At 33.2% G+C, this 12,734-nt stretch overlaps 1 protein-coding gene across 3 annotated transcripts in view; it reads right to left on the bottom strand.

Annotated features, from left to right (window-relative positions):
* The window catches only part of LOC116424766 (neural-cadherin), a 446,688-nt gene that overhangs the window by 334,574 nt on the left and 99,380 nt on the right, over nt 1-12,734 (bottom strand). Inside the window, exon 11 of one of the 3 annotated variants that reach the window (XM_076367978.1) lies at nt 11,237-11,427. The exons of the other annotated variants lie outside the window; for them this stretch is intronic. Within the exon in view, the coding sequence (XP_076224093.1) occupies nt 11,237-11,427 (191 nt within the window). The remainder of the gene's footprint in view (nt 1-11,236; nt 11,428-12,734) is intronic. 3 annotated transcript variants of the gene reach the window in all.

The raw sequence follows: 12,734 nt of genomic DNA, 5'->3' as shown, positions 1-12,734 counted from the left end.
GGATACTTTGAAGCGCACTCCAAGAATAATCCACGAATTTCATTTTTCAAACGTAAATTTAGAGATTTTATTACTTGATAACAAAAATATCAAGAAGTCAGTATGAATTTAGAGATTTTATAATTCTCCGTTAAAAATTTAAACGAATAAATTAATAAAAAGTAATTTGTATTTTGGAAATTGCATACCAAATTTAGAAAAAGAAAGAGTTTCTTTATAGTAGCTAACAATAATCTTTTTTATTTGTAAACGATCGTTTAACCTTACTTATAAACAAAAGTATACTTCATTATATGCACATTTACATAAAATACATTCAGCAAAGTTAATTGAGTATGTCTTTAACGAGCTTTGTTTTAAACTTATAGTATTAATAAATTTGAAATTTAAGTGGGATATTATGTAGTAGTGAAAATGTTGTGTAGAATTTTTTATTGCGGTTTTTGCTACCAATCTTTACAAATATTTGTCAGCGTTTTTAAACAATGTTTCCTCTGTTCTTTTGTTACAGTTTTACTTCATTAATTTTAAAATTCATTTACAAGATCCAAACGTTAAAAAGAGAATTTATAAAAGAATAATAAATACGCGTACGAGTAGAAATTGCAGTTATGTGAAAATAAAATCCATTGTCATAATATAAATTTCCAGTGAATTGTTGTAGGAAATAAGCTTGAAAAAGCACGTACCGTACTGGGTAATACGATTTCATTGGAGAATGCAACTGTAACATATTTACGCCTTGTACGAGTTATTCGTTGCAGCCATGGAATCATTACATACTAAATCAGATTCAATATAGAATCAATATTAACTTTAATTAAAAATCAATGGATACAGGATAACAAATACAAAATTAATATGTGAGGAGTCAACGATAAATGTTCACCGTTCCAATAATTTTGTATTCTCGAATTATGTAACTAAATATTAACTGCAATGTAAATCGCATTTAAAATATATAAAAATAATCTAAGAAAAGAACAAATATTCGAATGAAAACTTCTAAAGTAATTATATTTTAATTAAAAAAATATGAAATAATTCGCATTATACTAAATTATTTTGAAATTACTTTGCGCATTCTCAGATGTGAATGTGTTTTCTGTAATTCTATTTCACCAACTCGAAAAGCAAAGTTTATTTTTGACGTGATTTTAGAAGTAAGCTCTCAGTTCAATAATTCAGAACAGGAAAAACTTCAGTTTTCCGAGAGAAGCTGCAGTATTTCAAATTCTCAAACTACAAATTTAATAACAACCAACCTCAGAATCAATATCAAGCTATTTCAAATAACTAAACTAAATAATTTAATTAACCTATATTATGATAACTTTTGTTCACTAATCTCAAAGATTTAATGACTCATTCAAGATTTAATGATTCACAAGCTACTAAATATGTTGTATGGGATTAAAAGCATGACATTCCATACAAACTATTCTTGCAGAATTGTATTAAATCAAATTTTGAATTTCTCAGTTATCCCATTTTCATGTTTTATATCATTTACAATTTGATATAAAAATTCCAAAATATGAAACTCGAAGTGAATGAAATTAGTAAGATACGTTTATATACATCTTTGGTTCTTGTTTAGTATTAAACTCTACGAAAAGTTGCCATTGCAAATTTTTCTGCTGCGCACGGTAATGTATTGATGGTACGCGTCGCAATATTTATATTGTGACAAAAGACAAACAATATTCTGTCAAATAACTGACAAATATTATTAACGATTAGAGTATTATAAAGCAAAATTGCAGAAGTCAGGATATGTTAATCAGATTTGAAAAATTACTTTTTGTTTTTATAAGCAAACATACATAAATATAAGACACATAAATTGTACCAAATTTAAGTTCTAAATTAAATACCTTTTCAAAATACGTTACATTTTTTAATAAATAGGAAATTTACTGATGTATTATAAGATTCTTTTCGAAATATAAATTGAACAGCTTAAAGAATTCTTTACACTTATATAGATTTCAATGGATACTTAGTAAATTGAAAGTAAATTATTTTTGTTTATTACTTAGAAAACGTATTGAATTAAAATAGAAAGAATCTTATTGTATTGTAATATGTATTCTAAAACGTTTATGAATAAAACTGAAACTATTAATGTTTCTATTTCATGAATTTCTAAAATAATACCTTACGCAATATTATAGAAGTAGAAATAATTCCTAAAATCTCTAAATTGTGATAGTTAAACACATAATTTTATGTACAAATCATTCCACAGTAATTGAATAACTTTTGTTAAATTTAAATATAATGAAATTTCCGTGAAAATGAGAGTAGTTCGAATCATTTTGTTGATCTTGCAAAAAATACAAACCGAAATAAATTTACATATTTTTACACTACGTACAACCAACTTTAATCGCCTAACAAACGAAGCTTTTTATCTCCGGAAACAATCAATAACTTACTTTTCAATTTTAAAAAACGAATAAAATTTAGTTTTCGTTGTATGCTACAAAAAAATTTGAAAACCATTTTTTTCGGCTTTGTGATGTTTCATTTTTACAATACATCCCTTTACAAAGCCATCAATGTAAAACAGTTAACTACACGTAGCATCCGACAAAAATTCGAAATGTAATCGGATGACAGTTATCTATCAAGAGAGAATATTAAAAAGACATACTTCTATCAATCATATGATACGATTCAGATATTGCCATTTTTTTATATTAAATTTACAAAACAAAAATGACGGTTCAAATATTTTTTTGGCGGTTCGCACGATTGTGAAATGCTATGTTTATTTGAATTGATGTGCAGCATAGCTTCTGGAAAAAAATATATTTGAGGAAGAAAACAACATAGAATATGAAAAAATATTTTTTAATCTTTTTACGGTTTGATCTACACAGAAATTTTGAAAATAAAGGTTTTATAATATTGGAAAGCATTGCTTCCTACTGAAGAGGAACATTTGGTTTAAAACAAAGGAAATTCAAAATACTTTTTAGTTGCAAAGCAGAAAATTCATTTGTACATTACTGTAAAAATAAAAAAGAATTGCCAACTGTGAAAAACTATACTTTTTAAAGAATTAGAAACTTTATTTTAATTATTTTAATGTCGCATTCTTATTTGCATATGGACTGCGATATATTTTCATATGAAAAGCAAAATAACAACAATTACAACAATGATTAAGTTTACTTGGAATAATCTGTACGTAGGTCCAATCAGTCACGAAAGTGAGTATGATTGCATACGCTCGCCAAATTTAAAAAGTCCGAGTATTTTACAGATATTTATTCATTTACTATTTAAACTTAAACAGATTCGGAAAGATAATGATGCTTTCTGTGGTTGTTTAGGACGACTTGTTCACCAAAAATTACAAATGAACCAAAAACACGTTATTTCGAAAACCTATACTCAACTATTATCACGGATAGATTAACTCTTAATGCCAACGTCGCTGTGAACGACGCTGAAAATTTATCTAAAAAGTGCCAGCGCCGATCTTAGCGACTTTTTTCATTTCTGATAGCGATAAATACAATAGAAAATATGAAAAATTCCATTGATGATTACATTCATCGCTATCAAAAATAAAGGGTCTCTGAGAGCAACGCTGGCACTTTTTGGTCAAATTTTCAGCGTCGCTCACAGCGACGTTGGCACTCTAAGGGTTAAACTAAATCAAACTTGTTATTAAAACAATTACAATAATTATAAAATTAAACTTTGTAGACTCTGATACATGCTTGTCCAACCCACGGCCCAGTATGGTTCAGAATGCGAGCCAACAAAAAATCATAAGCTTACAAACTTTATTAGATTGCGACTAAAAGATCCATTAACATTACTACAAATACAAGTTAAAAGTACTTTTAAACCTTCCATATATAGAATCGGATACTGCATAAATAATAAATACTAAAAGAAAAGAAGTGACATGTCAGTCTATTATTAGTCGATTAATTAAATTATTCAAGACTTCGATGCATAATTCAGTTTTTTATAAGAAGAAATGTTAAGAGTTTCAAACAGTCTCGTCCATAAAGAGCTAATAGAAAATTGTCGACCGTTAAGAATTAATTTATGTGCGGCCCATAACAACCCTTCTTCCAATAAGGCTCAGGGAAGTTAAAAAGTTGGACAGCCCTGCTCTAGCATATCTCTGGAAACAGTATCTGCAGTATAGACATCTTAAGTCTATCCGTTCAATTTATTTATACTTTTTCGTAAACACATGTATAAATGCATCATTATTTTTTTAGAATCTGCAGAATTTTAACCAGTTAATGAATTAATACCCATGAAATATTCAAAACTTTAATGGAGCTGACTGTCTGAATGTACACATGGAGAAAAACAACTCTATGCTTCCTTTCACTACAGACTTACGTTGTGTACATTTCTCAAGTAGAGTGTCACTGTTTACTGTCAGAATGCGTTATTATTATATGTTTATATGTTTTCAACGAGAATTCACAATTTTATCTCACAGAAGACACAAACCTGAATATTTATATTACAGTGAACGTTAAAATATAAATTCTGACTATCCGTCAGCACGTCCTATTGTAAATAGCGAATCAGATACAATACAAATACTTATCACTGAATTTTATAGCATCTGCACTATTTGCACATCGAATTCTCAAAACATATTAAAATAGAACTCCGACGGATAGTTAGAGTTCAATTTAAAGAACAGAAAAAAAACAGTAAATGTTCAGTGTACATGGAATTAGTGTGAATTAATAATTCGTGGGCGTGACCTTCCACCTGATATTCCCATACGTTAGTGCGACGAACATGTGAATAGTACCCTTAATTGCATAGCAAGAAAGCGAGAAGACTCCATCGATTGTCTCTGACGACAAGACGAGATTAGTAACGACACAAACGAGTAGCGTGATCCAGCTGCACTCGCAATCTGTGCTTGAAATGTCCCCGAACCATGGTGCGTGGTGTTTAGTAGCCGTGTATGAGCGCGATCGTCGTTAATTAGCATCGTACGATTTCACGAACCAAAAAAGACAGAAGCTTTCTGTCGTCGTTTTCGTTTTTACCGTGTAGCGTGTTATAACGCATCGCTTTCAAGACATAATCGTAGTCAGAATCGAGACTTGCCTTTCTTCGTCGTCGCTTGAAGCTCGATTCTAGCCGAACGAAATCTTGATTTGAAACAATTCAATCGAGATCGTATCTAATAACGCGACGGCACATTTAATACAACTAATGGAGCATTCAGTTCATTTATGTGTCGTTCGATCCACCCGACTTCGACGGGCTAATGAATCATCCCGAAATATTCTAGCTAATTCTCAAATATCTAATTTCTTACAGAGCTTGCCGCTGATTGGCGCAAAAAATGTCTGACCGGCAAAAAACCACTACGAGAACATACTACGCTCCCGAATGTAAGGCAGAAGAGGTAAAACAGTGGTCCAACGGAAAAAACTTCGATCACAAACGGGAGGAAAATGAAAAATCAAACGATAAAAACGAAAATGATCGCTTTCAGTACCAGTACGGTAATCTACCGCAGATAAGCAACTGACAAAACATGCCCAAAAATTAATACGGCATTCACGTAATGTACAATACGTATGTATGATATATAAATATATATCGATGATCTATACTCAATGCAAACCTCGCAACATATTAGAAACGAAAAATATCGGAGAACGGAAAACATGGGTAATGGAGCTTGACAACGCGACGCAAAGCATCATCAAAACTGTGTACGTATGTGAGCTGCAGTTTGTAATCGGAACCAGTTTGGTAACTTTGGAACAATTCACTTTGATAGGAAATAGTATTGACAAATATTTCATATCTAAACAGTGACCGTTATTTCACATGAATGCTTTGAATTTTTGTGTGGATTTCACGATTTTTATGAAATATTTAAGCAAAAGCAATTTAATAAAAATTTAATTTACTACTTTCAAGAGATTAAAGTTAAATAGAGAAATATTGAACCCTTTCACATTATTTTATATCGGACTTCATATTACTACACAAATAGTAAGTAATGCAATACATTTTCACATGGCATAAACGATTATCGTAAAAGTCTTTTAGTCCATGTATTTTGATGGAAATATAAAATTATATTACTACAAATTTTGTTTCCTTTTCTATCAATTTCGAACTATTCTAGATGTCAAATTATTTCAGAATTTTTACTATATTTCAATACATACATTTAGTGTGACCCAAGAACAAAAAGTAGTTTCAACATTTAAATTTCAATTTATATGAAATTATACAGATTTTAGATTTTAAAAATGAATAACTAACATGAAAAATATCTGAAAAATATGGATATGTTTATAATTTGTTTAAAATCTAATTTAGAATTGATTATTTCAATCCACGAAGATAAATAAATAATGTAATAAGTATATAAACGTTATTAATTAACAATATAGAACTAGAGTTCTATGAAGTAATCGGAAAATATATAAAATACAATGTCTGAACAGTATAATTTTTTGTTTTTTTAACATTATCATCTAACAGGAATTTTCAATAAGCCAAACATTTACATATTTGTATTTGATATAAATTATTTTTTATACGCGAATTCTTAAAACATCACATAATATAGAAAGAACAGTTTACTTTATGTCATTTTTTATATTACAAAACTGATTAAAATTATAATGAATGTACTATGTAACATTTCTTTGCTTTTGTACGATTTATGATTTCTATGCAGGTATAGAATAAAAATTATACATATGTGTTTATATACACATACTAAATTTCTCAAACTATGCCTATGATATATCGAGTAACATAAATAACAATTAAAAAATATATATTTCAAAATACTTGTATCGTAATCTTTTACTTGTAAAAAGTAAACAATAAATTATTCATTCCAAATACTAACCAATTCCAAGTACGTGCAATGCTATTCACGATGAACATTTTACACGTTCTCACAAGAAAATGATTTCCATGAACAGCTTTGATTCGCGTGTCGTCGCGACGTCACCTCAGCAGCCTTACCAGCGTAACAATGTGCTGTGACATCTTTCACGACGTAGCACGGCAAGAAGGTGACCGTGAACCGTCCGAAAACGTGGACGGAAATAATGGGAGGTAGAAAATTTTGAAAAAAGCCAATCCGGTGCATGAAACGTATAAAACAAAAGAGAAACGGTGGAGAAGAAACGGAAAATATGGGGTGTCGCGATCAAAAATTGGAAAAAGACGGGGAGAACGTATATCGGTTCGAGTACCGTGTTTAAGGGAAGCATCTATTTGTAAAACATGCCCAAAAATTGTTTACGGCACACACACACTAACAGTATGAGTATCGCGACTGAATCCGATTTTCGTGATTACTCGCGTAATTATTAAAACGAATACACTTTTTGGAACGTTTGCTTACTCTGCGTTTTGCGCGTGCGACCAACTGCGTTAATCCTTCATTCGGTTTCAAGTGGACTCTAACAGATTTTCAATTAGAATCAATTAAATTCAATTAAATTACGTAGCTTTCTTATAAACTCGTTTAGAACATGGAGGTACGATCAGAGACGTTTCGTTGCATCCCCTTTAAGTAGTTGTGGTTCACGAAACAATAATGAAATTAGACTTTCGACGACTAAAATTGTTTGAAAATAAGATTGTTCATGTAAGATGCAATGTACGCATAGAAATTAAGACCTAGTAAAAGGAAAGTGTTACATTGGAGTTTTATTTTATTAACACATTAACAGTCGGTAATGGTGGCAGCGCATAATTCGAAGGGTAAAGAAATTTTTTCATAGTTATTTATGAATTTTAATGTTAAAAGCAATCATTAAGATTATTGATATTCAACAGGGAAAATTATTATAGCTTGGAAATTTTAAGTTTTCAAACTCTCAATATAGTGCCAACCGGTAATATGTTAAATAATTTAAAAAACTTGTAATACAACTATTTGCAGCGTTCTTGCTTTTGATGGGAAGTTTAAAAATTCCCTGCACTAGCTTGCAAATTCAAAATGTGAAAAAGTGGAACTCTCATAAGCAATATTGATGTTAAATTTAAAGTACAATGTAAGTGACTTACTCGATTACAGTAAGCTACAAAAATTAACACATTATGTACTAAATTTGCAACACTTTCATCAATTTTAATTTTTAGTGATAATATTGGTATTAAAATAATCTGTAAAGCGAAGCTTTATGTAGCTACCTACACATTCAGAAAGATCTGGATAGAAAAAGGTTAGATCATAAAAGAATTGAATAGATATTTAAAAATAGTTTCTGAAAAATTGTACACTTCTTATTACTGAAAATTTTGAATTGTCATGGATATTAGTAGGATTTGTAATAAATTACTAATAATTTTACGTAAACTTTCTGAACTTCAATATCTACGCTGTTGTATGTCGATTTGAAATCTTGCAATTGCAAGATAAGTTGATTTCCTCTTCATGAAACTAATTTTACTGTGTATCATTGGAAACTCTGATGACATATCTATGTCGTACAAAACTTTGCAATATATTACTACCTTTTCGATACATCTAATTTGAATGAAGAAAAATTAATATTTGTATCACTATGTATCATTTACTTCCTAATGCCTTTTTAATGTCGATAGCGAAACATTTTTGTATCTGACTGTATGTAAAAGACAATTTGTTTTTGGACATGTCAGGTGGACCTGTTGGTTACATAATTCCATGTTAAGGAAAAAATTGGCACATAGACGTTTAAACGATCGTGTGACGTTCTGCGTGAAGGCTTGCGCTTTGTGTACGTAATAAAATGCACCGCCTCTGTTATTGCATCGGCAGCAAATGGTCAGTGTGTTGCTGAAACGCGTACACAGCTAATTGGTTCGTAACCGAAAGTCCATTCCTTGTCTATTAAACTGTTTTATTGGAGATTGCTATATGAAAACTTGAACAGTACTTATTCATGTTCATAAAAATGAATATTTTCTTTCACATTTAAAATGGGAACATTTAAATTCATGTAAGCGGCTCTATTAATTTCATAAATGTGAATACATTATTCTGAATTGAATGAAAATGTCACACTGTCAATAAAAATAGTATTGAATGCCACAGAGAAGTTAGAAAATTTAATAATGTTTTTTAACAGTTAACCGTCATCTGAATGCTACCGTATCAATCAATTAAGTACTTGAATTCTATGAAATAATTATAGTGAACTGGTATAATTACTATGATTGTTTCAATAGTAAAAACTGTGTTCCTATAAAGCATTATTAACATTTCTATCTTTACATGTTCCACCCTAATGATTATTTAAATATTATCTCACTTTTAACGGTTCTAAGTTTTATTAATTAAACCGTATCTATGTATGCATTAACCTTTTGCACTCGTATGTCATGCTGGGGATGACAATACAAATTTATTATTGAACGTTGGAAATTGTTTTAAAAAGTACCACACTTTAAAAGATTATAGAAATGAAATCTTCTTATAATAATAATAAATAAAATAAATATAAGACGTTGGATTCTATCGCTGTAAATTACTTGAATTCATTTCCCTAAAATTAAATAAAACTTTACACTTAACAACATTGCAAATAAATCGAGTGCAAAGGATTAAACTGTATTTCCAGCATCATGACTTGTAAAACCAGCGTTGAAACATGTTCATTACACTGCTTAATCGCACACCTTATAAAGTCTATTTCAGCTGCAAATCGCCTCCGTAACGCAACAGACCGTCATCGCGTCTAGTAAACAACTGCGGGATGCAACGAAATGGACGAGTCACTTTGAAAGAAAGCGTATTCGCGTTGAAAATGAAGAAAAACCAGTTATTGTATTATCGTACGCTCTATGTACCTATTATCGTGCCCATGTACTCAATGGCGCAAATGTTCAACCACTCCAATAATTCTTACCGGTGGCAAGTTGTTGGTTAATAGTCCAGGTGGCAAGAATCATTCGAGCGTATCATAGGCGTCATTCTCCTTTGCGCGATCGTATTCCTTTTCAAGATCCAAATGAACGGGAAACGCATTGGTTCGGCGCACAATTCGCGTGTCTCGTATAAAAATGAACGAGCTTTCGCAAACGATCCGCTCGATGTGCTCCCCATATTTTCTTTTATCATTCTTTGTTCCTCCAAATGAATACTCGTGCTCACCACCTGACGTGTATGCGTGTCCATTTGTGCGGATGTTTGCTGTGTCATCACGCGTAGCGATGGGCATTCTCCCTCTAGCAAAATTTCTATAACACGTTCAACGAGTTGTGTCGGTAACAGTAAACAAACGGAATGATCTCTTAGATGAGAGTATTTAAGCAGGAGCGAACGTAGTAAAATGGATTAGTTCACTCTTTAGATTCACGACAGTTATTCAGTAAATTTTTCGTTTAATGTTACGGTTTGTCAAATTGATAAGTAGAAAATAATTGACTTTGCGGTATTAGAAATTTCAACGAAATTCGGTATAAAATGGTAAGGCTATGTAGATATCGCCGTAAGTGGAAAAATTGAATGAAAGAGATCCAATAATTATTGAAACTAACTGTTTTTGATCTACACCGACACAACTCGTCGAACGGATCACAATTACTCAAACGTGAGAATCGCTTCGCGTGTCGTTCGAACCGAAAAATATTCAACGTACTAAACAACTTGAAAGAAAACCTGACTGAATACTGGATACATTCGGAAGATCCAAAACGTCAACAGCTCTTGAGGGGCACGAGTGTAACATAATTGCATGCAACGGTTCCGTATCAGGTATCAAACGAACGTTAACGTAACTATACAATATAAGGTAATATAATATTCTATGAATTACTTTGAGCGTGAATAACGAAATACAACGAATCACATTGCTCGAAGTTAAGCGTTGTTATAGATTGCTACTACTACTCGAGAAACCTCGACGGTTCCGAAAACATTCAAGATCCGCGGAAACGGTCGGGACCGTTCGGGAAACTATTCTACCGTTGAATACTACGCGAAGCGATTCGCAAGCACCACCTCACGATCAAAGCGCCTTGAGCCCATTACTACTGACATGATCAACGATACGTACGCGAGTGTATGGCAATGTGTGTATCCGTGTGTAAATGTGCGCGCACGCGACTGTCTCTCCGTATATGTGTCTGCGTGTATGTGTATTTGTATGGAATCGTACACAATATCAATTAACGTGCACAAGAACAATACTGCCACGAGATTGCGTGCAGGGCGGGTTCGTGCAGAGCCGCACGGAGCATTAACAGTGTGACAGACCTGGCTTTAACAGACACAACTTTAGCCCCAACGGACACGTTCTCTTTACAGTAGGTCGGGCCATACACTATGTGGTCCCATATGGGCGGATTATTCGCACGGTCCACAACGTCAATCTGAACCTCCACCGTTCGCGACAAGGGCGGGAAACCCTTGTCTTGAGCCATCGCTTCCAGCTTGTACATCTCACGCTACACCAGACCGCGTGTATAACAAACGGGAACAAAAAACAATGGCGTTAGTGTCAGTCATAACGACTCGTGGCAGTTGGTATTTTGTTTCAGAGAGGAGCGCTGATCTTGTAAAAATGCCGCTCTCTCTGTCTCTCTCTCTTGCCCGCTCGGACTCTCTCTATGTCTCTTCTCTGGATGATCTCTGCGTATGCATTTCCGTTTCAATTTCTGCCAGCCATTGCTTTGCACCCTGGTGTAGCCAGTTAAATGATTGTGTCACGTTAGCGTGTTATCTTTGGTCCGCCTGGACATTCACCGGACCCTCTCTGCTCTAGCCGCTGCTCGCACTGTTAGCCGTCTAGTAGTGTGATTCACGCTCTAAGCAAAGCACGACTAGCGACAGCTGAAAGCTAGGGACACTAAGCCCCTGAGACAAGGATCTCGCCGATCGCTGATGGCGCTTTCGCGGCCGCTTCTCTGTACCTGCGTATTGCTCGTGAAAGAAAAAAAGAAAACCCCGATCGACTTAGTGGGAGACCTGGATCTGTCGCTACATCCTCGCCTACCCTATATACGGATCATCGCGCTAAGGACAATCCGGCATCCGGCTTTCCGAACTCGTACACATCTAGGGATGTTTTCCGCTAAAGTCGTCGGAGCCGATTCACCCGATACTTCGAGAATCCTTTCGCATCGAACACGCTCCAGTCCCGTGATTTGATCGGTTTCTTCGTCATTGTTCATCGGCGCTAGCCTCCCGGACATTTCGAGTTTGGACATCCTCGCCCCGATGCAATTCGATTCCCGAAGGTTCTCTAGAAAATCGACTCCAACGAATAGTAATAATTAACATAAGTAAGGGACAGACAGTAGTGGTAATAGTATAGTAATGGTAGTAGTAGTTGTAGTAACAGTAATAGTAGTAGTAGTAGTAGTAGTAGTAGTAGTAGTAGTAGTAGTAGTAGTAGTAGTAGTAATAGTAGTACTAGTAATAGTAGTAGTAGTAATAGTATTAGTAGTAGTAGTGGTAGTAGTAATAGTAGTACTAGTAGTAGAAGTAGTAGTAGTAGCAGTAGTAGTAGTTAGTAGTAGTTAATAGTAGTTGTTAGTAGTAGTAATAGTAGTACTAGTAATAGTAGTAGTAGTAATAGTAGTAGTAGTAGGTAGTAGTAGGTAGGAGTGTCCGACCAATCAGCGATCTACCGCGCCGCGCTTAACCATGCATGCTTTAGCTCCCGCGGAATACATCATGTATGCATGGAAAGAAACATAGTAATGTTGGAAATGTAATAGAACCAACAGAGATTGATAACGTATGAAAACAT

This window comes from Nomia melanderi, chromosome 5 (assembly GCF_051020985.1).
Source record: "Nomia melanderi isolate GNS246 chromosome 5, iyNomMela1, whole genome shotgun sequence".
Lineage (NCBI taxonomy): Eukaryota > Metazoa > Arthropoda > Insecta > Hymenoptera > Halictidae > Nomia > Nomia melanderi.
The sequence above is the reverse complement of the archived record's forward strand: the minus strand, read 5'-3'. Positions and strand labels throughout refer to the sequence as shown.